The sequence below is a fragment of the Canis aureus genome, chromosome 27 (genome assembly GCF_053574225.1).
Source record: "Canis aureus isolate CA01 chromosome 27, VMU_Caureus_v.1.0, whole genome shotgun sequence".
Taxonomy (NCBI): Eukaryota; Metazoa; Chordata; class Mammalia; order Carnivora; family Canidae; genus Canis; species Canis aureus.
In genome coordinates, this window is record NC_135637.1 from 33,928,074 (window position 1) to 33,952,088 (window position 24,015).

At 42.9% G+C, this 24,015-nt stretch overlaps 1 protein-coding gene across 1 annotated transcript in view; it reads left to right on the top strand.

Annotated features, from left to right (window-relative positions):
- MAPK1 (mitogen-activated protein kinase 1) overlaps positions 1–23,419 on the top strand; it is a 118,820-nt gene extending 95,401 nt beyond the window's left edge. The window contains exons 6-9 of the mRNA XM_077874569.1: positions 172–303; positions 12,683–12,792; positions 15,069–15,194; positions 21,739–23,419. Coding sequence (XP_077730695.1) covers positions 172–303; positions 12,683–12,792; positions 15,069–15,185 — 359 coding nt within the window. The 3' untranslated portion in view covers positions 15,186–15,194; positions 21,739–23,419. The remainder of the gene's footprint in view (positions 1–171; positions 304–12,682; positions 12,793–15,068; positions 15,195–21,738) is intronic.
- Positions 23,420–24,015: the final 596 nt, after the last annotated feature.

A 24,015-nucleotide genomic window follows, 5' to 3' on the forward strand; every position in this document is an offset into this window, starting at 1 on the left:
AATCTTGCTTGATTCGAAATGTTAAGGATCCTGTAAAAGCTTGTTAAGAAAGGTAAGCATGGGGAGATGGTGAGAAAACAGCTATTAGGGTCCATTGTGCCCTGAAGCCAATAGTGTGTGGTCAGTCTACCTGGGTCTGGATAATTAACAGCTAATTATTTTATCTGATAGGTATTCTTGGATCCCCATCACAGGAAGACCTGAACTGTATAATAAATTTAAAAGCTAGAAACTACTTGCTTTCTCTTCCACACAAAAATAAGGTGCCATGGAACAGGCTGTTCCCAAATGCTGACTCGAAAGGTAAATGTTATTTTATTGATAATTTTTCTTAGATTTAGCTGTTTATTTGCTTGTGTGTTTTACTGGTTAAATTGTTAGGTCACTAGCTTGAAAAGTTAGCCTGTTGGATAATGCCTTATTTAGTGGTCACTCTCTTTTCTCCTCTTTCATTTTTCAAACAGTGGCATAGGGTATGGGAATCTAGGAATGACTGTATAGTTTTCCACTTTATAGTTTCTTTGCTTTTTTATTTATTTGTTTTTTAAAGATTTTATTTATTTGAGAGAGAGTGCCCACATGAGTCAGGGGTAGGGTGGGGAAGGGCAGAGAGAGAGGGAGAAGCAGGCTCTCCGCTAAGCAGGGAGCCTGACACAGGGCTTGATCCCAGGACCCCAGGATCATGATCTAAGCTGTAGGCACACACTTAGCCAACTAAGCCACCTGGGCACCCCATTGCTTTTCATTTTTTAAATTTGTTTTTATTTTTAAATTATTTTTTTTAAGTTCCAGTTTTTCAGGAGGAGCCTGTATCTGTTTACATTGTTCAAAGACAGATACTTCTTTTTATTTTTTATTTTTTCAAGATTTTATTTTATTCATGAGAGACGCAGAGGAAGAAGCAGGCTCCCTGCAGGGAGCCTGATGTGGGACTCAATCCCAGGACACCAGTATCACAACCTGAGCCGAAGGCAGATGCTCAACCACTGAGCCACCCAGGCGCGCCCCGTATTTTATTATTTTTTTAAGACTTTTTTTAATTTATATATTTGAGAGAGAGTGTGTGCGCACATGAGCAGGGAGAGGAACAAAGGGAGGGAAAGCATATTCACATTGAGCATGGAGCCTGATGTGGGGCTCAGTTCCACAACTCTGACTGAGATCATGACCTGAGCTGAAATCAAGAGTCAAGACACTTAAACAACTGAGCCACCCAGGCATCCCTTATTTTATTCTTCCTTTTTTTTTTTTTTTCAAGTATGCATGCGCAAGCCTTCCCCCCCCCCGGCCCCCACCCCGTGTGGAGTGAGAACTTAGAATCTCGAGATCACGGGTCACATGCTTTACCCACTGAGCCAGCCAGGCACCCCTCTTTGCTCCCTTTCAAAAAAGTTTTGTTATGTTTTTTTTAATTGTACTTGACATACAATAATAAATTAGTTTCAGGTATACAGCATAGTTATTCCATAATTACATACATTATGAAATGCTCACCACGATAAAAGCATTACAATATTGACTATATTTCCTATACCATGCTTTTTGTCCCTGTGACGCACTTACTTTAGAACTGGAAGTTTGTACCTCTTAATCCTCTTCACCTACTTTTTAACTTGGATTAAGTTCACATTTTTAGGATTCAGAAAGTTTGGGAGCCTGCAACATAAATTACACTATTTTCATCTTGTTATTGCATAATTTATCAGGTCATGTTTTTTTGAAGAATAACTTATGGAGAGTAAAATTCATCCTTTTTAATTGTGTGGTCTTTGACTTTTAACAAATGTATATAGTCACATAACTGCCACCAAAATCAAGATATGGATTATTTTCATCACCCCAAAAGTTGCTCCTTGTACCCATTTCTCTTCCTTAGTCCCTGGCAATCCCTGATCTCATTTCTTTGTTTATAGTTTTGCCTTTTCCAGAATGTTATAGAAATTGTAATTAATTAGGCAGTATGTAGCCTCTTAGGTCTGGATTCTTCCACTCAGTATAATGCATTTGGGAGTTACCAATATTTCTTTTTTCCTTTCTTTATTTCTTGAGAGAAGGCACATATGTGTGCATGTGTGCAGGACAGGGAGGGGCAGAGGGAAAGGGAAAAAGAATCTTTTTGGGGGGCGGGGAGAATCTTAAGCACACTCCACACTGGGCTCGATCTCATGACCCTGAGATCATGACCTGAGCCAAAATCAAGAGTTGGATGCTTAACCAACTGAACCACCCAGGTGCCCCAAGATATGTCAACATTATTGCTTGTATCAGTCTCTTGAACAGATGGTACCAGGAGATCTCTATATGTCACCCCTCCCCCCAATAAAAACCTAAAAATGGAATATAGCCTAAAGCTATTAAACTTCAGGAAGACAGAACAAAATCTTTATGACCCTAGGTTGGACAAAGATTTCATAGATAAAATAGCAGGAGCATTCATCCATAAAAGAAAGATGATAGATTTCATTTTACCCTTTTATATTTTAAGTTAACTTTAATTTTAAGTTAAGTTATCCTTTATGCCTATTTAGCATGTATCTGTTAAATATATTAGGTGGTTGTGCTTTTTGTTTTCTCATAGGTGGCTGTTTTTAAAAACTTTATTACAGAATTGTGGTAGGCAGAGTAATGACCACATCCCCAAAGATGTCCACATCCTAATCCCCAGGATCTGTGAATATATTAGGTGACATGGCAAAGAGGAATTAAGGTTGCTTATCATCTGATTTTAAGAAGGTGGAGATTGTTGTGCACTATCTCAGTGGGCCCAGTATAATCACAAGGGTCCTTAAAAGTGGAAGAAGAAATCAGAATAGGAAACCAGAGAGTGGGAAGCCCCAGTGGCTCAGCGGTTTAGCGCCACCTTCAGCCCAGGGCGTGATCCTGGAGTCCCCGGGATCGAGTCCCACATCAGGCTCCCTGCATGGAGCCTCTGCCTCTCTCTCTCTCTCTCTCTCTCTCTCTCTCTCTCTCTGTCTCATGAATAAATAAATAAAATCTTTAAAAAAATTTTTTTTAAATAAAAAAGGAAACCAGAGAGAGAGCAACTTGCCAACATCCAACATCTTAGTACTTGTTCTTTCATAGCTTTATCTTCATACAGATCTATATTTTTACCTAAAATTTCCTTTCTATAAATAATTACTATGTCAGCTAATTTATTTGGTAAAAATTCAAAAGTTTTAGGAATATTCAATTTAAAAAGTGAAATTCCTTTATACTTAAGGTCACCGTTAATAGAATTGTGTCTGAGTGTCTTTCCATGTTAGTACATGGATCTGGCTTTTCTTTAATGATTTAAAAACATTTCATCCAGGGGAGCCTGGTTGGCTCAGTTGGTAGGGCATGAGACTCTTTTTTTTTTATTTTTATTTATTTATGATAGTCACACACAGAGAGAGAGAGAGAGAGAGGGGCAGAGACACAGGCAGAGGGAGATGCAGGCGCCATGCACCGGGAGCCCGACGTGGGATTCGATCCCGGTCTCCAGGATCGCGCCCTGGGCCAAAGGCAGGCGCCAAACCGCTGCGCCACCCAGGGATCCCAGGGCATGAGACTCTTAATCTCAGTCAAGGCCATGAGCTCAGGCTCCATGCCCAACATATTTCATCTAGTCTTCCGGAAGCATTATTTAAAACCACAATATTTCATCTAGTCTTTCGGAAATTAAGCTTTTTCTACCTTTTACTGTTTTGTGTGTATGTCTGTTTTTGTTTTGCTTTAATAGTTGTCAGCTTAGCTGTTGAATTTGTTTAATGTACTAACCTGAGTCAAAGTTCAGAAACACTTGGTGGTTTAAAATTGAATTTCTTTTGAATATAGAAGGAACTATCTTTTAAAACCTCTGATAGGGATCCCTGGGTGGCGCAGTGGTTTAGCGCCTGCCTTTGGCCCAGGGCGCTATCCTGGAGACCCGGGATCGAATCCCACATCGGGCTCTCGGTGCATGGAGCCTGCTTCTCCCTCTGCCTATGTCTCTGCCTCTCTCTCTCTCTGTGTGTGACTATCATAAATAAATAAAAATTAAAAAAAAAAAGATTAAAAAAAATTATTTAAAACCTCTGATAATGAAGGCAGTGTGTTACCATGAGAGACAGTTTGGAAATCTAGAAAGAATAGTAGGTAAAAGAAACACTTAATTACCAGAATCTCAAAGTAACCTTTAACATTTTGCTATGCCAGTGGGTGCATAGCTTTAACCTATTTAGTTATAATTCTGTAATTACATAATGTATTATAATTGTAAGATTTTAAAAAATTATACCTGTGCATGCATTGCATATGTTACTGATTAGATGGGCTTGTATTCTGTGTTGTCCCAAGCATGTTACATAAATCTTACTTCCTAAGTTGCTTTTGTAAGAGGTGGATGCACAACAAAACTGCATAATTAAAACTTTATAATAAATAGACCTCCAGGCTTCCCCTGTTTGTTTCCTCGCTCTTTTATTGTTATGATTTGTATCAAATTAGTTGAGATTTGTATTTAGATTATCATCTTTAAATTAAAGCTATGAACTTTAAGATTGGTTTATTTAGATAATAATTAACATTACTAAAACCCAGGGACGCCTGGGTGGTTGAGTGTCTGCCTTCAGCTCGGGGCGTGATCTTGGAGTCCCGCATTGGGCTCCCCCCATGGGGAACCTACTTCTTCTTCTGCCTGTGTCTCTGCCTCGCTCTGTGTGTTTCTCCTGAATAAAATTTTTTTTAAATCTTTAAAAATTACTAAAATCCAGAGATTTAATTTTGGAATATAGGCTTTGGATGAAAATAATGAAGCAGGGAGGGGACTATAAATAGAATAAAGAAAGTGGGAAAATGGGAGTTGGTAGTGCTGGAGTGAGCAACATAGCATTATGATGTTAGGAACACAGGCTTTCCAGCCAGACCTCCTGGTTTCAGTTCATAGCCAAGCCACTTACTAGCTGCGTGAACTTCAGAGAAACTACTTAACCCCTTTGGGTCTCGGTTTTCCCGTTTATTTATTTATTTAGAATTTTTTAAGATTGATTTATTTGAGGAGTGAGTAAGCACATGTGAGCCAAGAGAGGGGCAGAAGGGGAGGGAAAGAATCTCAAACAAGACTCCCTATTGAACTCAGAGCCAGATGGGGGCTCAATCCCAGGACCCTGAGATCATGACCTGAGCCAAAATCAAGAGTCAGAGTCCTAACCAACTGAGGCGCCCCTCCCGATTATAAAGTAGAGTTAGTAATAGTACATGCAACAAGGTTGTATAAAAGTCCAGACTATTGGAATTTGTAGGTCTAGATTCTGAGATCTCAAGACTGAATTTTTTCATTTATATATCTCAGAGGTCTTTTCCATATCCCTAGTTATAAAGAATGCTAGGTAGTAGTCCTTAATAAGGATGACTCATAGTGTCTTTAACTAGTTTCATATTGGACATTAAAGTTCACTTCAGTTATCTATTGCTGCATAACAAACCACTCCACAGTTTGGGGCCTTATAATGACCACCATGTATTTGTTCATAAATCTGTTGACCTGGGCGTAGCTAAGTGGGTCTGCTTAGGTCTCCTCAAGTTGCATGGTCCAAAGTAGCCTTACCACATCTTGCAATTGCTTTTCCTTTGTGCCATTGCCTGTCATCTTACAGTAGACCCAAATGGGTGACTTACGACATCAGCAGAAATATTCCAAAAGAGAAAGAGCAGAAGCTGCAAGGTCTGAGAATAGCAGACACTTCTGCCACAATCTGTTGGTCAAAGCAAATGACAAGGTCAGCAAAGATTCAAGTGTTGGAAAAAAAAAAAAAAAAAAAACTCACCATTGTTGGGAGGGATTTGTGGCCATATTTAATCTGCCACCAGATTGTTTCTAGTTTTTTACTATAATGTACATAATTTCATTTATTTTAATAAATAGATCTGAGTGTTCTGTGCCATCGGATTTCTAAGACCCTGGACATAGAACAACTATAAAATTGATTACCTGCCTGCATGGAGCGAATAGTCTGGACTAGTATAAAAATGACGTGAATAATGAGTGGAAGACTTCAGGGAACTCACAACTCTAAAACTTTCAAGCTGAAACACTGGCAGTTTTAAGTCTGGTTAATGATAGTTTACAAAAAAGAAAATGTAAATATCTCAAATATAGGAAAAGATATTATTATTTCGGATATGAAAATCGAAAGATCAGTAATCCCTCCCCCCCGGCCTCCAGTAGAACGCACCAAGTTTGATGATCCACCATGTGATCAAGGCTGTGGGGAAGATGGATGTTTTCAGAGACAGCTGATGGCCTGTAGATTGTTTGAGTCTCTCTGCAGGGCAGTTTAGCAGTTCTGTCACATTTTTTGTCCCAGCAACTTAGGGTATTGAACTTTTGGATCTGCCAACCAAATAGGAGAGAAGTGGCATTTTAATTTTTTTTTTTTTTTCAACTGAGGCGGGGCACCTGGCTCGCTCAGTAGGGCATGGACTCTTAATCTCAGGATCATGAGTTCAAGCCCCACATTGGGCATAGAGCTTACTTAATAAAAGAAAAACAAATCCTGAGATTGAATATATGTCAGATATTTATTAGAAATTTCTGATTGCTGAGTCCTTTGAAGAGTAGTATTGTGTATTTTTCTTCAAAGGAGTTTAGTTTAGGATTCTCTCCAAAATTACTCTAGTGAGGGGGAAGAAATGATTATTATTCAACAGATGGTACTGGGCTAGTTGAATAACTACTTGGAAGAAAATCAGTTTAAATCATTACTCACACTTCAAAGTGAATTCCGAAAGAATTGATAATTAGATATGTTTTTTTAAAAACCATGCCATTAAAAGCCAATGATATTTAAGAGTATTCAGTTGTTTTTTTTATCTCTGATTGGAGAAAGACTGTCTTCCTAAGCTCTAAAAACATACAAACCAAGAAGATAAACATAAAATAAAAATGCTATATTTGATCACATAAAAGTTTATTTATTTATTTCACAAAGAAGCTTAAAACTTAAAATAGGTCAGGTCTATTTTACACCTGAGCAATAGGTGTAAAATGTTTCAAATTGAAAAACATTTGAAGGATCCCTATCCTAACTATTGATGTTAAGGCGTCATAGCACAATGGTTTAGGCTATGTGCTCTAGAACCAGCCTGAATTCATATGGGCCCCACCACTTCAAATCTTTGACTTTGAACAAGGTATTTAACTTCTCTATTTCATAATTTCCTCATCTCAATTGGAACAACTTGCATTTCCCACCTCATAGGGTAATTGTGGGGGACTTCCATGAATTACTAGTTTATTGCTGTTAGACTAGTTAATATTAGTAGTGCCTAAAGAACCTTCAATGGCCAAAATGTAATAGGTGTAGGAATTCTTAAAAACTAGAATGATGGACATAGAAAATAACTAGTGCATATTTCACAGAAGCAATAGATGACATCATGAAAAGTGGACATGCTCAGCAGCCTCCATGGAACAGAGAGGCTTCCAACTAAAGGGTCATTGGTGACTACATAAGAGTAGTTGAGGGACCCCTGTGGGACTCTTGGTTTTGGGTCAAGTCATGATCTCAAGATTGTGAGATCAAGCCCCACAGCAGGCTCCTCACTCAGTTCAGAGTCTGCTTGAGATTCTCTCTCCCTCTGCCTCCCCCCTAGCTTATGCGTGCCCTTTCTCTCCCAAATAAATAAATCTTAAAAAAAAAAAAAAAAAAAAAGTAGTTGAAGCACTGAGTATGAGCAGGAAGTTCAAATTGGAAAGTGCAGACAGGAATAACTGGTCCAGATGAGGGGAGCTGGCTGTGGTCAGGCCACAGCATTGTGGAGGTTTGGCTTTGAATAGGGAGAGGGTCTCCTCTTTCCACAGTTAAGGATATGTGTGAATCTGATGGAGGGACATCCCGGAGAGTTGCTCCCGGGGACCTCAGTTTCCTCGGTAGCACAGAGTAATGAAGTTCACATGGCAGGAAGGATATGATTCAAGCTGTCTGAGTTGAATCTTGGAATACAGAGGCAGCTGAGCAGAAAAATTCCCAGAACTTTGGGGAGATCCTTGATATGATTAAAAATCTTGTGGTTTTGTGGTACATAGTTCTCAATAGCATCCTTCTTAGACCTCTGAGTTCCCCCAGGTTCTTTCAGGGTGTCTATAGGGTTAAAACTATTTTTATAGTTTTAAGGTATTCTCACACTTTCTCTGTGCTGCCATCTGCTCTCTTGGTGCAGAAGCAGTGGTGAGCACGACTGCCAGCACCTCGACCCAGGACAAGGCAGTGGCAGTACCCTGTCCTCATAGCTAAAAACCAGTACCAGCTGCACATAAGAATGTCCCTGACAGAGCACTGAAAAGTCCTTACTTTATTAAATCCCACCCTTCTCACATGTCTTTTGCACATTCTGTGTGACAAAACGAGAGCATGAACACATACTGAATGCAGTGGGAGTGCTTACACAGGTTGGACTATGTCTGAATTAACTGGTTTTTAAGATTAATCATCAACAGGTTTTAAGAGTAGGGTTCTAAGATCGGGAAGTTTGAGAAGCATTGTTGGAGTGACACAGTTTGAACAGCTAGGTCTTTTTCTCTGGCCCTGCTCAGAAATTCAGGTTGAGGATGGGAGTGACAGGTTGAAGCCTTGATCTCTGAGGAGAGTTTTGCTGGATAGGTGAGATGGACCCGCTGTGGTGCTATGAAGAGCCAATCCTGTGGCTTACCCTAGAGTCTGGGCTAAGATGGGAAGAAGAAATAGCTGATGGATCAGAAGGGCAGGGTCTTGTTGCTTTGTACCCACTGAAGTTAAAGAGAAGGTGTGAGGTTCTAGGAAGATACCAAGGAGAGTCCAGGATTGTGGTTAGATGTAATCCCAGCCTCAAAGGGACTTCCAGTCTTTTAGGGGAAATAAAGCCTGTATCCAAGGAAGCATACGCACAGGCAGAGTGATTCATGCCATCTGAGTGATGCCAGTGGATTGCTGTGTGGCGTGGGAGGAGGGAGGCCAGGCACTCTGACTGTGAGATCAGCACCTGCCAGCTGCTTCCCGTTTCTCTCCTTTTTCCCTTCTGTAGCTGTGAATAACGCAGAAATAGCACTAGCAATAAAAGGAAGCTAGAGATCCAGTTATTTTTCAAGCAGCAAAAAAAAAAAAAAAAAAAAAAAAGCTATCTTCCTTTGCAATTTTTGCCTGTATGTTTAAGGGCCTAGAATTTAACTTGAAGGAACTAAAAGGTCTATTTTAAAGCTGTTTAAGCTACCAAATACCAGCTGCTTTGAAGTGCTTCCCAACTTAGTACCAACAAGATTTAGAGGGGAAAAGTATCCCCCAGCAGCTTAGAAACAATGATGTTACAATCTGACTATGGCCAAACTCTCCTGGATTTTTCCTGACAGAGGGTATCTAATTGGACAAAAGGCCAATAGCTTCTAATCTCAAGAAAGTTTTTGAGGAGTGTCTGAGTAATTGAGTTGTTTTAGTGTCCGACTCTTTAGGCTCAAGTCATGATCTCAGGGTTGTGAGATTGAGTCCCATGTCAGGCTCTATGCTCAGTGTGGAGTCTACTTGGGATTCTCTCCCTCTACTCCATGCACACACACATGCTCTCTCAAATTATAATAAATAAAAATCTTTAAAAAAAGTTTGGGGAATGTCTGTGAGTTCTTTTATGGAGAGAGGAGAACAGGGGTAGGTTTATTACCTGTGTTACAGGTAATATTATCTGTGTTACAGATAGTAAGACTGATGCCCAGCAACTGGTATGTCATGTGTTCACACATCTGCCAGGGGTTCTATGAAACTTAGATTGGGGCCAGAGGCACCTGAGTTCATCATTGTACTGCATTGTCCAGACTCTTGAGAGAGCTGCCTCTGAAACCTAGCCTGTTCATGGGCCCCTGAGACCCCCCATGTCCTGGCTGCAGGGATAAATACCTTTCCTGCCCAAGACACTGCTTTAGTCACCACTCTAGATTCCTAAGAGCTTCCTTCCTCTCCTGAAAAGTCCTCATAAAGCCTATAAAGCAAAGTGTCACTGTTCCCGAATTTCCTACAGTACATTCATGTGTATTGAAGAGATTATAGTTAGAGGCAAAAATAAATTTTAAAATGTACTATTTGTAGAAATGCATTATGTAAAAAACTTTTTTACAGTTCGTCTTGTGGACATGAGAAAAGTTCTGTGTTGTGTGGAATTTCTCATGACATCCAGCATGTGGTTTACCACATAGATTATCTCATAGTTGTCTTGAAGATTAAGGATGAGTGACGTGCAATAAGGGGAGTCACAGATGGGAGCCAGAGCTGAGTATCCACACTGAGGCATGCTCACACACGTGCACACATGTCCTCTCACGCCTCTGCTTTCAGTCACCTCAGGCAGTAAATTGCTGCTTTGAACTCCCAAAGAGAGATTGACTTCCCAGCACACAAGTGGTCAGTCACTTAAGATTCTGACTGTATACTGGCTGCTCTCACGGGTTGAACACAGCTTTTAGTGAATAAATGATTAAAATGATTTTCCTTTACCATTTTACTCTCAGGACTTAGTGATATGTGCTAATTTGCAGATGAATGAGGTTGACAACCTCATAAGTTATCACTGATAAACCAAGGCTTCATTGAGTAGATGGCAATGTTTTCATTTTTTGTTTTTATTTTATTTTTTAAAGATTTTATTTATTCATGATAGAGAGAGAGAAAGAGGCAGAGAGACACAGGCAGAGGGAGAAGCAGGCTCCACGCAGGGAGCCCCATGTGGGACTCGATCCCGGGACTCCAGGATCGCGCCCTGGACCAAAGGCAGGCGCCAAACCACTGAGCCACCCAGGGATCCCCCGGTTTTATTTTATTGATCACCATTCTGTTTTTTTTTTTTTTTTTTTTAAGTATTCCCTTTTTTTTTTTTAACTTTATTTATTCATGAGAGAGGCAGAGAGACAAGCAGAGGGAGAAGCAGGCTCCATGCAGGGAACCCAACATGGGACTCGATCCTGGGTCTCCAGGATCACACCCTGAGCCGAAGGCAGGCGCTAAACCACTGAGCCACCCAGGGATCCCCTTGATCACTGTTCTTTAAAAAAGAATGTTCTTTTTATTCCCTAGTAGTTTTTCAGACTTGGAATGGATTATCAGACTTGTTTCTTGGAATCCTTGGATTTTTTAGGGGTGCCTCAGAACTGTGAGCTAGGACTTAAGAAAGATGGATAGCGGGATCCCTGGGTGGCGCAGCGGTTTGGCGCCTGCCTTTGGCCCAGGGCGCGATCCTGGAGACCCGGGATCGAATCCCACGTCGGGCTGCCGGTGCATGGAGCCTGCTTCTCCCTCTGCCTATGTCTCTGCCTCTCTCTCTCTCTCTCTCTCTGTGACTATCATAAATAAATAAAAATTAAAAAAAAAAAAAAGATGGATAGCTCCTTACTCCGTCAATAGCCTTGAATTTGAGAAAAGGACCTGCTTTGGAAAGGACATGAAGTGGAAACACTGTTCTAAGCATTGTCAAGTAAAAGCAGACACTTTTTTTAAAAGCTCCCTTTGCTGCTGCTTTTTTTTTTTTTTTTTTTTTAAGATTTTATTTGTGATAGTCACAGAGAGAGAGAGAGAGAGGCAGAGACACAGGCAGAGGGAGAAGCAGGCTCCATGCACCGGGAGCCCGACGTGGGATTCGATCCTGGGTCTCCAAGATCGCGCCCTGGGCCAAAGGCAGGCGCCAAACCGCTGCGCCACCCAGGGATCCCCTTTCTGCTTCTTTACCAGAGCGATAATGTCTTTTCTAGCATGTATTCTTTCTCATTGAAATCTGCGCCTGATATTAAATGCAGGAAGTGTTCGGTCACGTTTCCCTTAACCCGTGTTCCAGCCACTGTCAGCCATGACCTTTGGCTTTTCTCATGGCTTGAAGTAGTGCCTGGACACTAGCTATGGAGGCCACCAGGGTGAGCTAATCATTAGCTGTCCCTCCATCTTGATCTGGTTGATGCTACACTTGCTTCCTATTCCTGTACTCTCTACACAGAAATATTCAGCTGCTCACTACTGACCAGATCAAGAGAATACTTAGGGGTTGCTTGGCTGGCTCAGTCAGAAGAGCATGTGACTGATGTAGAGGTCATGGGTTTGAGCCCCATGTTGGGTGTAGGGATTACTTAAATAAACTAATAAACTTTAAAAAAAAAAAAAAGAGAGAGAGAGCATACTTTTGTTTTGGGCCTTGGAGAAAGATGCCAAGCTGCAGAGTGGGCCAGGGGGCCTGTGCTTCACACATGGATCTCAGCCAGGACCTGGAAACCACACAGGAGGACAAGTGACCATTGTCTTCTGTGACCTTAGAGGCCTTCTTTATATGTTGAAAGATAAACCGACCATTGCAGAGAGGACTTTGGATTTCAGAGAAATACATATATAACACTTTACCTTCAGATGCCTGCAAAACATAAGAATGGTTTAGGGAAAAAAATCCAGGTTTTGTAGGAAGAGTTGGGTTTGAACCCTAGGCTTCCACTTTCAGCCTTTGGCTGATCACATCACCTTTCTGAGTCTAGGTCTGCAATTGTTAGATTAGCCACAGTCTTGAGAAGCTCAGAGAGGTAATAGGCACCCAGTGTGCTGCTGGCTCTTCTCCCCATAGTGATGCTTAGTTCCATTGTTTCATGAGTCAATTTAAACAGGAAATGGAAAGTAATCAGTAAATGTTCCTTTGGCTTCTCACCACTGCAAAACCTTTCTCTTTGTAGCTCTGGATTTACTGGACAAAATGTTGACATTCAACCCTCACAAGAGGATTGAAGTAGAACAGGCTCTGGCCCATCCGTATCTGGAGCAGTATTATGACCCAAGTGATGAGGTAAGACCTATACCCTGGCTGCTGCTTCAGGAATATCTATCAGGCAGCAGTAGGCCCAACCAGGAAGGGCCCAGATGTCACGTTAGATTGGTTCTGAGAAGTGTATGATGCCACACCTGGTCCTCTCAGCCTGCATTGTCTGCTTGAGGACTAGTACTGTCAGCACAGCTTGAAACCTCTCCCTACCCCACCCCCCAAACCCCTTCTGTCTCAGAAAGCTTCCTCCAGGGCACCTGCAGCAGAGGTGGGACTGGGGAAATAGATGAATAAAGGGGAGCACGAATAAACAAGCAGTCCAAGGCTAGAGACCATTGTCATGGTCTGTGGCAGGAAGAGCTACCTCAATCACAGTGCCTGTCTGAGGGTGGAAAGGAGGCCAACTGCCTGCTTGGAGAGGGGCATTGCAAGGGGGCGGTATGCCTGGTATGTGCCTGGTATGCCTCCTTAGGTATGGGGATACTAGAGCCTCTTGTGGTAAGAAATGCGTCCAGAGGTGGATGTGGCAGGCCTCCAAAGCCAGGTAAAGATCCTGTGTGTGTAAAAAAAAAAAAAAAAAAAAAATCCTGTGTGTCATGTTTATCTCTAAGAAAGTCCCAGTTCCTTAGCCTCTTGGATTCTTCTGGGGCTTTATTCTCTGGATGGTAATGAAGAAAAATGTAGTATGAACCAAAGTTTGGATCTTTCTAGTGGAGGCTCATGCAGAGACAGTAAGCTTTCATAAGAGAACCAAGCGGAGTGTGTTAAAAGGAAAAATGGAAGAGGAAAAGAAAAAGATATAAAAGTTAAAAACTGATAAATGAAAGAGAAAGAAGAAATCAAAAAGAGGAAGTATTTCCTAATTAGCCCCCTTCCATCTCTGTCCCCTACCCTCAAAAATAATGGAGGCAGCTTACAAAGATACCTACAACATAATAAATAATAGGGAAGGAGGGGAGAGTGTAAAGTTTGGAGCTCTGACCAGCCCTATGAGCCCCCCGTGTCCTAATCACAAGCCTAGGTGGTACTCCAAATCCAGTTAGCAGGTGGGAGGACCAGAAGGATGGCATATGTGGGACACCATTGTGACCTCACACATACAGCTGCCCTTCAAAGAGGGCTAACTACTTGTTTTTCTCTTGTGGACATGAATCCTTTTCCCCCTTTCAAAAAACCAATGCTTAGTGCAGAGTTGGTGTCCATGTTTCCTTACCCTGAAGGCCTGGTGTGAGGATTACATGGATAAAATCTAGGAGTGCCTGGTAACTAGGCATCCACTGATTGATAGCTGGAATCCTCATCAGATTAGTTGTAGAACATTGTGTTAGTTTGGAGGTACTTAAAAATCAAAATATAAATAATATCAATTGACTGATTTTCTTTTTCACCATTGTATATATGGAAATTCTTTGACATAGTCATTTTAAATATGTACTTAAATATTAAATAGCCTTCTGATTAGTCATAGGTTGTGCTGAAAAGTAAAAATGAAAACTTGCAGAAAACTATGACAGATCATGTTGTAGTCTTGTTACACAGATATTAAGATTTTGGAGTATTTTCTTCTCAGTCTAATATTTCTGTATCTAAACTTTTTTTAAAAACAGGGTTTTGTTTAACACAAACATGCACATTTCCCCATAATATTATTCTTTCTTACGGCTTCATTTTTAATGACTCCATAGTAATTTTTCATATGAAGATAGTATAATGTATTTAATCAAGTATTTGATTTTGAGTATCATGGCTTTTGATTGTGTAAACCTATCCCCACAACAGCAAATTTCTGTTACTTCAATACTTAGTGCCTTAAAATTTTTTTTTTTTTTTTTTAAGATTTTATTTATTTACTCATGAGAGACACAGAGAGAGAGAGAGAGGCAGAGACACAGGCAGAGGGAGAAGCAGGCTCCCCGCAAGGAGCCGGATGCGGGACTCGATCATGGATCCCAGAATCATGCCCTGGGCCAAAGGCAGATGCTCAACCACTGAGCCACCCCGGTGTCCCAGTGCCTTAAAATTTTGAAAATGATTTTGGGATTAGTGGTAAATTCAGAAGAGTGGTCAAAATAGATTTAGTTGCTCCCCGTGCATTTACTGTATGTTCACAGAAAATGTGCCTTTTGGATCACGTAGATGGAATACGGGTACATAGATACTTCTCAGAGCTTTTGGGTTTCCAAAGATGTCAGTGCTACTATATACATTTCAGAGTTGAATCCACATACATTATGAATCAGTACATGACTACCTCAACCACAATCACTCTTGTCTACTCCATGTTCTTTGCTCTCCTACAGCCCATCGCTGAGGCGCCATTCAAGTTTGACATGGAGCTAGATGACCTGCCCAAGGAAAAGCTCAAGGAGCTCATCTTCGAAGAGACAGCTAGATTCCAGCCGGGATACAGATCTTAAATTTATCAGGTACCTAGAGTTTTAGTCGCACAACAAACCCTGGTGAGGGAGAGAGAATATAAATTAAATGTTATTAAAAAGAAAGGGGAAGCCTGGGTGGCTCAGTGGTTGAGTGTCTGCCTTTGGCTCAGGACATGATCCCAGGGTTCCGGGGTCAAGTCCTCCATCGGGCTCCCCACGAGAAGCCTGCTTTTCCCTCTGCCTATGTCTCTGCCTCTCTCTCTCTCTCCCTCTCTCCCTCTCTCTCTCTCAAATAAATAAATAAATAAATAAATAAATAAATAAATAAATAAATAAACAAATAAAATTTACAAAATATTTCCTTGAGTTCCACATGGAAGTTTCCTTTGCTTAAGTTTTAAAGGGTGGTGAGCAATGTTGTGGTATCAGTAAGATTTCAAAAAATTGTGTTCAAGAAAAAGGAAATGCAGATCTTGATTTTAGAGAACATACGGAAAGAGGAGAGAGGATAGTGTGGGAACTTGGGAGTGAGAATTGTGTTCAACTCTGTAGAAATGAGCAGTGAAGTTGAGAATCACAAGCAAGGGCCAAAGCATTTGCTGGAGAAATGCTTTGACATACCAGCCTCAGGGGCTGGAGCAGTGTTGTGTGCTGCGTGCCCACAAGTGTCCATGGAGCTGCTGCGCTTGCCTTGGAACTGGAGGCTCCCTGACAGCAGAAAGAGAGGAATGGGTTCTGTGGCAGTATGCATCTAATACAACCATATCTCTGCTCCCCTCTTCCCTGTTTTGTCCATTGCATTTTCATATGATGGTTCAGGCTGAGGGCAGTACTGAGGCTCCAAGTAGAAACTGCTTGGGGTTTCACTTGGAGGACATACAAATGGTCAGAGGGCATTAGATGTAACCGCAGGAAGCTGTTCCTAGCCTCCAGCTAAAGGAACAAAAGTCAAACTGTTTTCCAGGGTCCTTGATCATCACACAGCAAGGGTGCTGGGCAGCTGCTGTAACTGCAGCTGTTAGATTATCACCATTGCTGAAAAGGGGTCAAGAGCCTGTGCTGCCACTGATGTGGAAGATCTCTGGAGCCTAAAGCCATCATTACCATCCTTCTTCCTAAAACCAGGAGTCTCCCTCCTAAAAAACCATGTATCGGTAAGAAGCAGAGAAAAGGAAACCTGTTTTTTCCTATATGTGCCAGCCATTGGCAGAACCTCTCAGAAGCCAATCACCAGTGAAGTCCAACAGTGCAGTGACAAGCTCCCAGCACTGTCATTAAGGACAGAGGACAGGGGAAAACTAGAAAGGATATCTGAGAACAGACATGGCCAGCTCAGCTTCAGAGAGCTGTGGAAGCCAGGCAGAGTAAGGCTGGGTTATTAACTGGTAGAGAATACCACTACCAGTTAGTGGTACTAACTGGTTAGAGTACCGCTACTCTACTAATGGGACAGAAAATGGAATTTTCAGAAGTCTGGTATCCAAGTATGGAGGGTTGGAGGAGAAGCCTGGATGGGAGATGAGCTCAAAATGAATCTTCCAGACCAGAGGGCTAGAGGCTAGGATGAGGGCTGTGGAGGTGAGAACCATTGTGTTCAGGAGAGTGGAGGGAACACAAAGTCTGAAAGACTCCAAATTTCCTAACCCTAGCAACCTGGGGGCCAGGAGATCTTAGCCTGACACTGAACATGTCCTAAAAGACAAAGCATGTAAAGTGTGGAAGAAGTGTAGGCTTACAGGACATTAGGAGAATACTGATAAACAAGCCTTTGGGGAAGTGTCTGAATGAGAGACAGAAGGTGTTAGGAGGCTGAGTAGGACAGAGTCTAGCAAGGCTTGGATTCATTTATCCTTTCATACCTCTTGGTGTGATAGTCTTTTAAAGTATTTGTTATGTACAGTGATCTGCAAGATCATTTACTGACAGGTCAGACCCCAGGACCAACCATTTTCACTCCTTATATTGAGTCTCCTTCGGTTCTCCTTTCTGGTCCCTCTGCTTGGTGCTCACAGTGGAAGGGGTCCTCTCTCTCCCTTCCTGTGACTGCAGGAGGTCAGATCAGCTGCCTGCGGTTTTGTAGATAAAGTTTAATCTGGCCCTATACAAGAACAGGTTTGCTGACCCCTGGCCTAGAATAGTGAGCTGAACTACTTCGGTTGCTTTTCTTCTTCACAATCCCTTTAGCAGCTCATTTTCCTGAAGTCTGTTAGTGGATTTTGTTTTTCCCCATCTTTTTCTTGTCGAACTGACACATACTGCATGCCTGTGATAAGCACATGTTAGACTGCCTAAGTGAGCAGAGCAAACAACTCTGAAACTGGCCTCAAAGGAGCATACGGTCTAGTAGAGTACAAAGACAGGCAGAACTGCCATGCACAGTTTTCGTGTAAAAGAATGTGCCAGGAAGGGAGCATTCTGTTGTCTGGGGAGGTGCTTGGCAGTGTGGGGCCAGGGAGTCAGGTCCGAGTGGGAGGTTGAAGTCCAGGCTTATCAAGGAGCCCCGCCTCTCCCTCCCAGGCATCTTCCGGTCCTGAAGCACCAGAGTACGTGATGCTAGGGCAGTAAGAATGTTGGGCAACCTCAGAGAACGGGCACCCTTGGGATCACTGGCAAGGCTACTGGAGGAGAAGGGCAGTGCAGCAGCCACAGAGGAACAAGACAAAGGCGAGCATGCTCCTGGGGATCCAGGGCGCAACTCCTGGGGCCTGACATCTGAAGTCTGAGTTAGCAGACAGAGGTCAAGGCAGCTGCCAGAGTCCACCCTAGTTCTGAGAGTCTGGGACCATGGCTTGTTACCATGGACAGGGGTGGCAAAGACCCTCACTCTCTGTTTAGTTCACTTTCTCCATGGGGGCAAAAGGCACAGTATGTGCTTATAGCCTTTTTTTCCCTATTTTCTGTTACTGAATTATAATTGACATATAATACTAGCTTCAGAAATAAAAAAAAAAAAATACTAGCTTCAGGTGTACAGCATAATGATTTGATTTTTATACATCACAAAATAATCACCTCAATAGATCTAGTTCCTTCCAGTGGTTTTTTCAATTTTCAGCTATTCTGAAGAGTTGAGTTTTACAATAAAAACCCACATTCCCGCCATCTATATTACATAATTAACATTTTGCTATACATGCTTTCTCACATATCTGTCCATCTGTTCTTCCATCTACTTGTCAATCTATCTTACTACTTTTGTGTGCATTTCAAAGGAGGTTGCCAACATCTAGACCAGCTTAAAAATTTAGTCATCTAGAATATAAAAGTTGAATCCATGGGAAGGTGGGGGCTGGGGGCATTTGCTAAATTCTGGGCCAGGTTCTTTCACAAACATTTCATTTTGATGCTCACAGCAACATTGTCTGAAGTCAGCACACAGCCCATGTTTATGATTGAGGAAACTGAAGATTGCCTGTGTTTAGGCATTATGCTGGTGGCAAAGTTAGATAGGTCTGGGTCTTCTGGACCCAGAATCCCATTTTCTTATGAGTTCTGTAGACTGCCTTGGAGTAGTTCTGTGCTCTGGAAAGGGTCGAGGAACTCTTTCACAATACCATGCAGCAGTGTTACTGAGTTCCCAGCCTACAACAGTAAGATTAGAAGTTACAAACTGGAGAGTCAGGTAGATACAGGTGCTAGAACATACAGGGACGTTAGAGGAAGGTGATGTTGACTGTCCAGCTACATAGGAAAGAACTGGAAAACATACACACACAGGACCTCAGAGCACAGCCATGGGGACCCCTTTGTGGGAGGGGATGGCAGATACTCCAGAAGAAGCTCCAGGTGTCCTCTGCTTACCTCATCACAGGCTTTACTGATGCCCTTAGTGGTCTTAAAAGATCAGAGTATATTCATTATATTTTATTTAAGTGGGTCAGGTCACTGACCAGATTCAGATTGTCCACTGAAAAGTCTAAAAATGTGTTCATGGTTAACTTTTTGACAAGCCTCATGTTGTAAGAGGCTGGTGAAGGTGAAGGCAGGCTCCTGACTCCCTTCCTCATCTGCCTGTTGGTGAGTTTTCTCAAATGGATTAATTTCTCCCCGCCAGTACGTTTGGCTGCAGTTCAGAATAGTGGGACCTAGAAGGAGATCATTTCCCATCTCTGAGTCTATCTCCTTGCCACAGAATTGGGATATAATATCCATCCTTCCTGCCCTGACTCTTGAGTGGTAGATGAAAGCCATCTTGCCTGAAAGTGTATTGTGAAATACCAAAGTGACATTCTGCTAGATCGTACTAGCAAACATTTCATAGCAATAAGGGTCTCTCCAGGTGCCAGCATGGCTCATTCAGTTAAGCATCAAGATCCCAGCATCCTGGGATTAAGCCCCACATCTGTGCTCCCTGCTTACGGTGCAGTCTGCTTCTCCCTCTGCCCCTCCCCCTGCTTGTGCTCTCTCTTATGCTCTCTTGTTCTCTCTCACTCTGTACTGTCTCTCTCAAATAAATAAAATATTTAAAAAAACACAAGTCTCTCCAGAGAGAATATTTATTTTGTTTGCATTTTGACATATTTAGTTGCCCTCCCAGCCATCTCAAGCAGGTTTCCTCATCAGAATCAAGAACACAACATGATTGGAGTGGCAATGTTTCACTTCTCCCTAGGATGATACAAAGCTAATAGAAACCTAGGGATGAGCTTAATTCATTATATATGGATGCCCTAGGCAGTGGTTCTCAAAAGTGTGGTCCATCTGTGCCCTACCCCCTAATAATCTGTGTTTTAACAAGCTCTGCAGAGCATTCTGATGCTCACCCTTGAGAACTACTAGCCTATAAAGAGAGTAGATTTGATTTGTACTGGGGATCTCTTGCAGGTGGCCCATATGCAGACATCTGGAGAGCCAGGTGGGCCCTGTCAAGTGTAGTAAATGAACGAAGGGTATCTTCGGGGTGCCACCTGCTTTCAAGGTGCTGTCCTGGAGGCCTGGTGGGGAAATAGCTGTCAGATCACCTCTGACCTGAGCCATAAGAACCATCTCCTGCTCGTGGGAACCCTGCCATGGTCCCCTGCCTCACCAGAATCCAGGCCCACCAACTTCACACTTCAGCCAGTGCTTCAGTTTGCTTGTCTTGCTTTGTTGCAGTTACAGGAAACTTGAGTGTTACAACAACATGCTTGGCGCTCTGTGGTTGATTCTGTCCTGACTGGACATCCAGAGAGAAAAAGAGGCTTGGTAAGAATAGGAGGCAGTATAAGTGCCTGGATGGCTCAGTCAGTGAAGCATGTGACTCTTGATGTCAGGGTTCTGAGTTTGACCCTACAGTGGGTGTAGAGATTACTTTAAAAAAAAAAAAGGACAGGATCCCTGGGTGGCGCAGCGGTTTAGCGCCTGCCTTTGGCCCAGGGCGCGATCCTGGAGACCCGGGATCGAATCCCACGTCGGGCTCCCTGCATGGAGCCTGCTTCTCCCTCTGCCTGTGTCTCTGCCTCTCTCTCTCTCTCTCTCTCTGTGACTATCATAAATGAATAAAAAATAAAATAAAAAAATAAAATAAAAAAAAAAGGAGGTGGCAGAGCAAACAAATGTTTTACATAAATGTGTTTCCTTTCCTTTTCCTTCCCCTTCCCTTTCCTTTTCCCCTTCCCTTCTTTTTTTTGGAGGGGGAGGAGGAGAAAAAGAATCTTAAACAAGCTCCGTGCCCAGTGTGGAGCCCAATGTGGGGCTTGATCTTACAACCCTTGAGATCATGGCCTGACCCGAACTCAGGAGTTGGACACTTAACCAACTGAGCCACCCAGGCGCCCCGAGTGTGTGTGTTAAGGCTTTATTTGAGAGAGTACCAGCAGGGGGAGTGGTAGAGGGAGAGAGAGAGAGAGAGAGAGAGAGAGAGAGAGAGAGAGAAGCAGACTCCCCGCTGAGCCAGGGAGCTGGACATGGAGCTGCATCCCAGGACCCTGAGATCATGACCTGAGCCAAAGGCAGACAACTGACTGAGCCACCTAAGCACCCCACCAAATGTATGTTCTTTACAAAGACCTTCAGATTCTGGTTTTGATCATTGGAGTGGCGGGTACAGTAGTTAATAAAAGGCATCTTGAGAACACTGAAGCCCCCCCAAGCTATGAGTGCACGCACATGTGTTACTTGTGAGTGTAGCAAGAACCTCCTCTGAGTTGTCCGAGAAGAGGTGCCTATAGACCAGAGGCAGAGCCCACCCCTTCAGAGCTACCTTGTGATGTGTAGGCCTGAGTGGTTCCAGGTAAAATGACCTTTTTGCAGGAGTGGCTTTTCTCTTACCCTATTCTTTTTCCCCACTTTCCAGTTTCTGTCATGTTGGTTCATTCTTTTCACTTCTCCATTTTCCTAATGCTGCTGCTGCTCCATTGTTTTAATGTAGGTCCTTTTTTAAAAAAATTTTTTTTAAATATTTTTAAAATTTATTCATGAGACACACAGAGGCAGAGACAGGGAGAAGCAGGCTCCCCACAGGGAACCCGATGTCAGCCTCGATGCGGGACTCAATCCCAGGACCCTGGGACCACGACCTGAGCCAAAGGCAGATGTTTAACCACTGAGCCACCCAGGTGCCCCAGCGTGGGTCTTTTTTAACTCATAGGTTTGTTTGTTTGTTTTTCAATAGGACAAGGGCTCAGAGGACTGGACGTGCTCAGACATCGGTGTTGTTCTTCCCAGTTCTTGACCCCGGTCCTGTCTCCAGCCCGTCTCGGCTTAATCCACCTTGACTCCTTTGAGCCGTTCGGAGGGGCGGTTTCTGGTAGTTGTGGCTTTTATGCTTTCAAAGAATTCCTTCAGTCCAGAGAACTGTTCCTGGCATCCCTGTGTGTGTCACCCACCGGTGACCTGTGGCAGTATGTACTTTCAGTGCACCTACTGCTTACCGTTGCTTTAGTCACTAATCGCTTTCTGGTTTGAAAGATGCAGTGGTTCCTCCCTCTCCTGAATCCTCCCTATGTACCGCCCTGCTGACCCATGCAGTCACATCAGAGATAGTTCTTTCCAGATTGGCTCTCGTCACTGGCCTCTCACTTTATGATAGGGAAGGCTACTACCTAGGGCACTTTAAGTCAGTGACAGCCCCTTATTTGCACATCACCTTTTCACCATCAGCGTTTCCCCGGAGCAGGAGTGTTTGGAAACAACTGGGATGTCGTTGCAGCCTGCGGCAAGTGCTCCCATCTCGGGAACCTTTAGGGGCACTTGCCCGTGTCTTTTCTCATATCATGTTAGTCACTAACATATTTAAGGTTTGTGCTGTTTGCCCAGCTTTTAGAATACTCAACCATTTTTCTAAATAAAAGAAGTACTGCATCCAGCAACTTCACTCTGTAGATTTATGTGGTTTCTTACACCATTTATTGAGGTATAACACTTGCCCCAGATGTGTCATCTGCAGTACTGTTTGCAAGGCTTACACAAAAAGATTTAAAGTGACAGCTGCACTCAGGATTTAGTGAGAGATGTACACAGGTCACAACAGGGTGCTAAAGAAAGTGTCTGGAGAAGCAGCCAGCAGGCCACCCAGCTGTCATGGGGCAGAGCTGCACACACAGGTGTACGTATATCCCCAAGCTACTTCACATGGTGTGCCACGTTCAGTGTAACCACATTCAATGCCTCAGGATTTAGCAGAGAGGAGCCCTGCGTCTTTAAATGAGAAAGTGTACAATTCTTTTTCCTCCTACAGCATGTCAGCATCTCAAGTTCATTTTTCAACCTACGATATAACAATTTGTAATAAAGCCTTCATGAGCTCATGGCGTGAAGCACTGTTCTGTCGTCAAGTACTCTCAAATGTTTCTGATACTGCTGAGCTAAGACCATGAGAAAAAGCTAGCACTAAGTCATGTTTGGAGCTCTATCCCATATTCTCCTGATCTCTTTAAGTATTTGTTCCTGCCACTGTACACTGTGGCGTTGACTTGGTGTTCTGTCCCAGTGCGGTGCCTCCTCTTGACTCCCCCACTGCTCTCTGTGGTGAGAAATTTGCCTTGTTCAATAATTACTGTACCCTCGCATGACTGTTACAGCTTTCTGTGCAGAGATGACTGTCCAAGTGCCACATGCCTATGATTGAAACGAAAAATTTATTGTTACCTCTGAGTTTGTGTTCCACGGAAATGCTATCCAGCAGATCACTTAGGAAAAATAATTCTATTTTTAGCTTTTCATTTCTCAGCTGTCCTTTTTTTCTTGTTTGATTTTTGACAGCAATGGAGAATGGGTTATATAAAGACTGCCTGCTAATATGAACAGAAATGCACTTGTAATTCATGAAAATAAATGTACATCTTCGATCTTCATATTCATGTTAAGATTCAGTGTCAATTTCCTCTGGATCAGCGTGTCCAAATGGACAGTCAGCTTCAGTTGTGCTTGGAGCAGAAATGCTTACGGGCCTCCCCTTCCCGCCCGGGCACTGCCCCAACACTGGTTTACACAGGATGATTTAGAAGGCATTTCTGTAGGGTCCTAGTTTCCTAGGATCAACTCTGACATGTTCCTTTACTCAAACCATAGGTCTAAAATACTATATCAAACTCTGATGAAGAGCCCAAACGTCTCAGGTTGGATTCTCTGGTTCTTTCTAAAGAGGGCCTGCCTATGTGCCCCAGAACTGCTCCTGGGCATGGCGGGGTGCTGGGAAGGGCTGCCCAGTGTCACTTGGCCCATACCACCTGGGTCAGGGTGTGGATGCTCACACCTCATGGGCTAACGATGGACGGCTAACTCAGCCTCAGAGATCGGAACCACATCTAGATTCTTGCCCTAAAATACGTGATTCATCTCCATGCTCAGAGCTGCCAGGCCAAGGTCAATGCATCCGGCATTGACAGGATAGAAGTTTGATTGTTACTTAATAACATTGGTGAGTCAGTTTTCATTTTCGAAGAAGCAG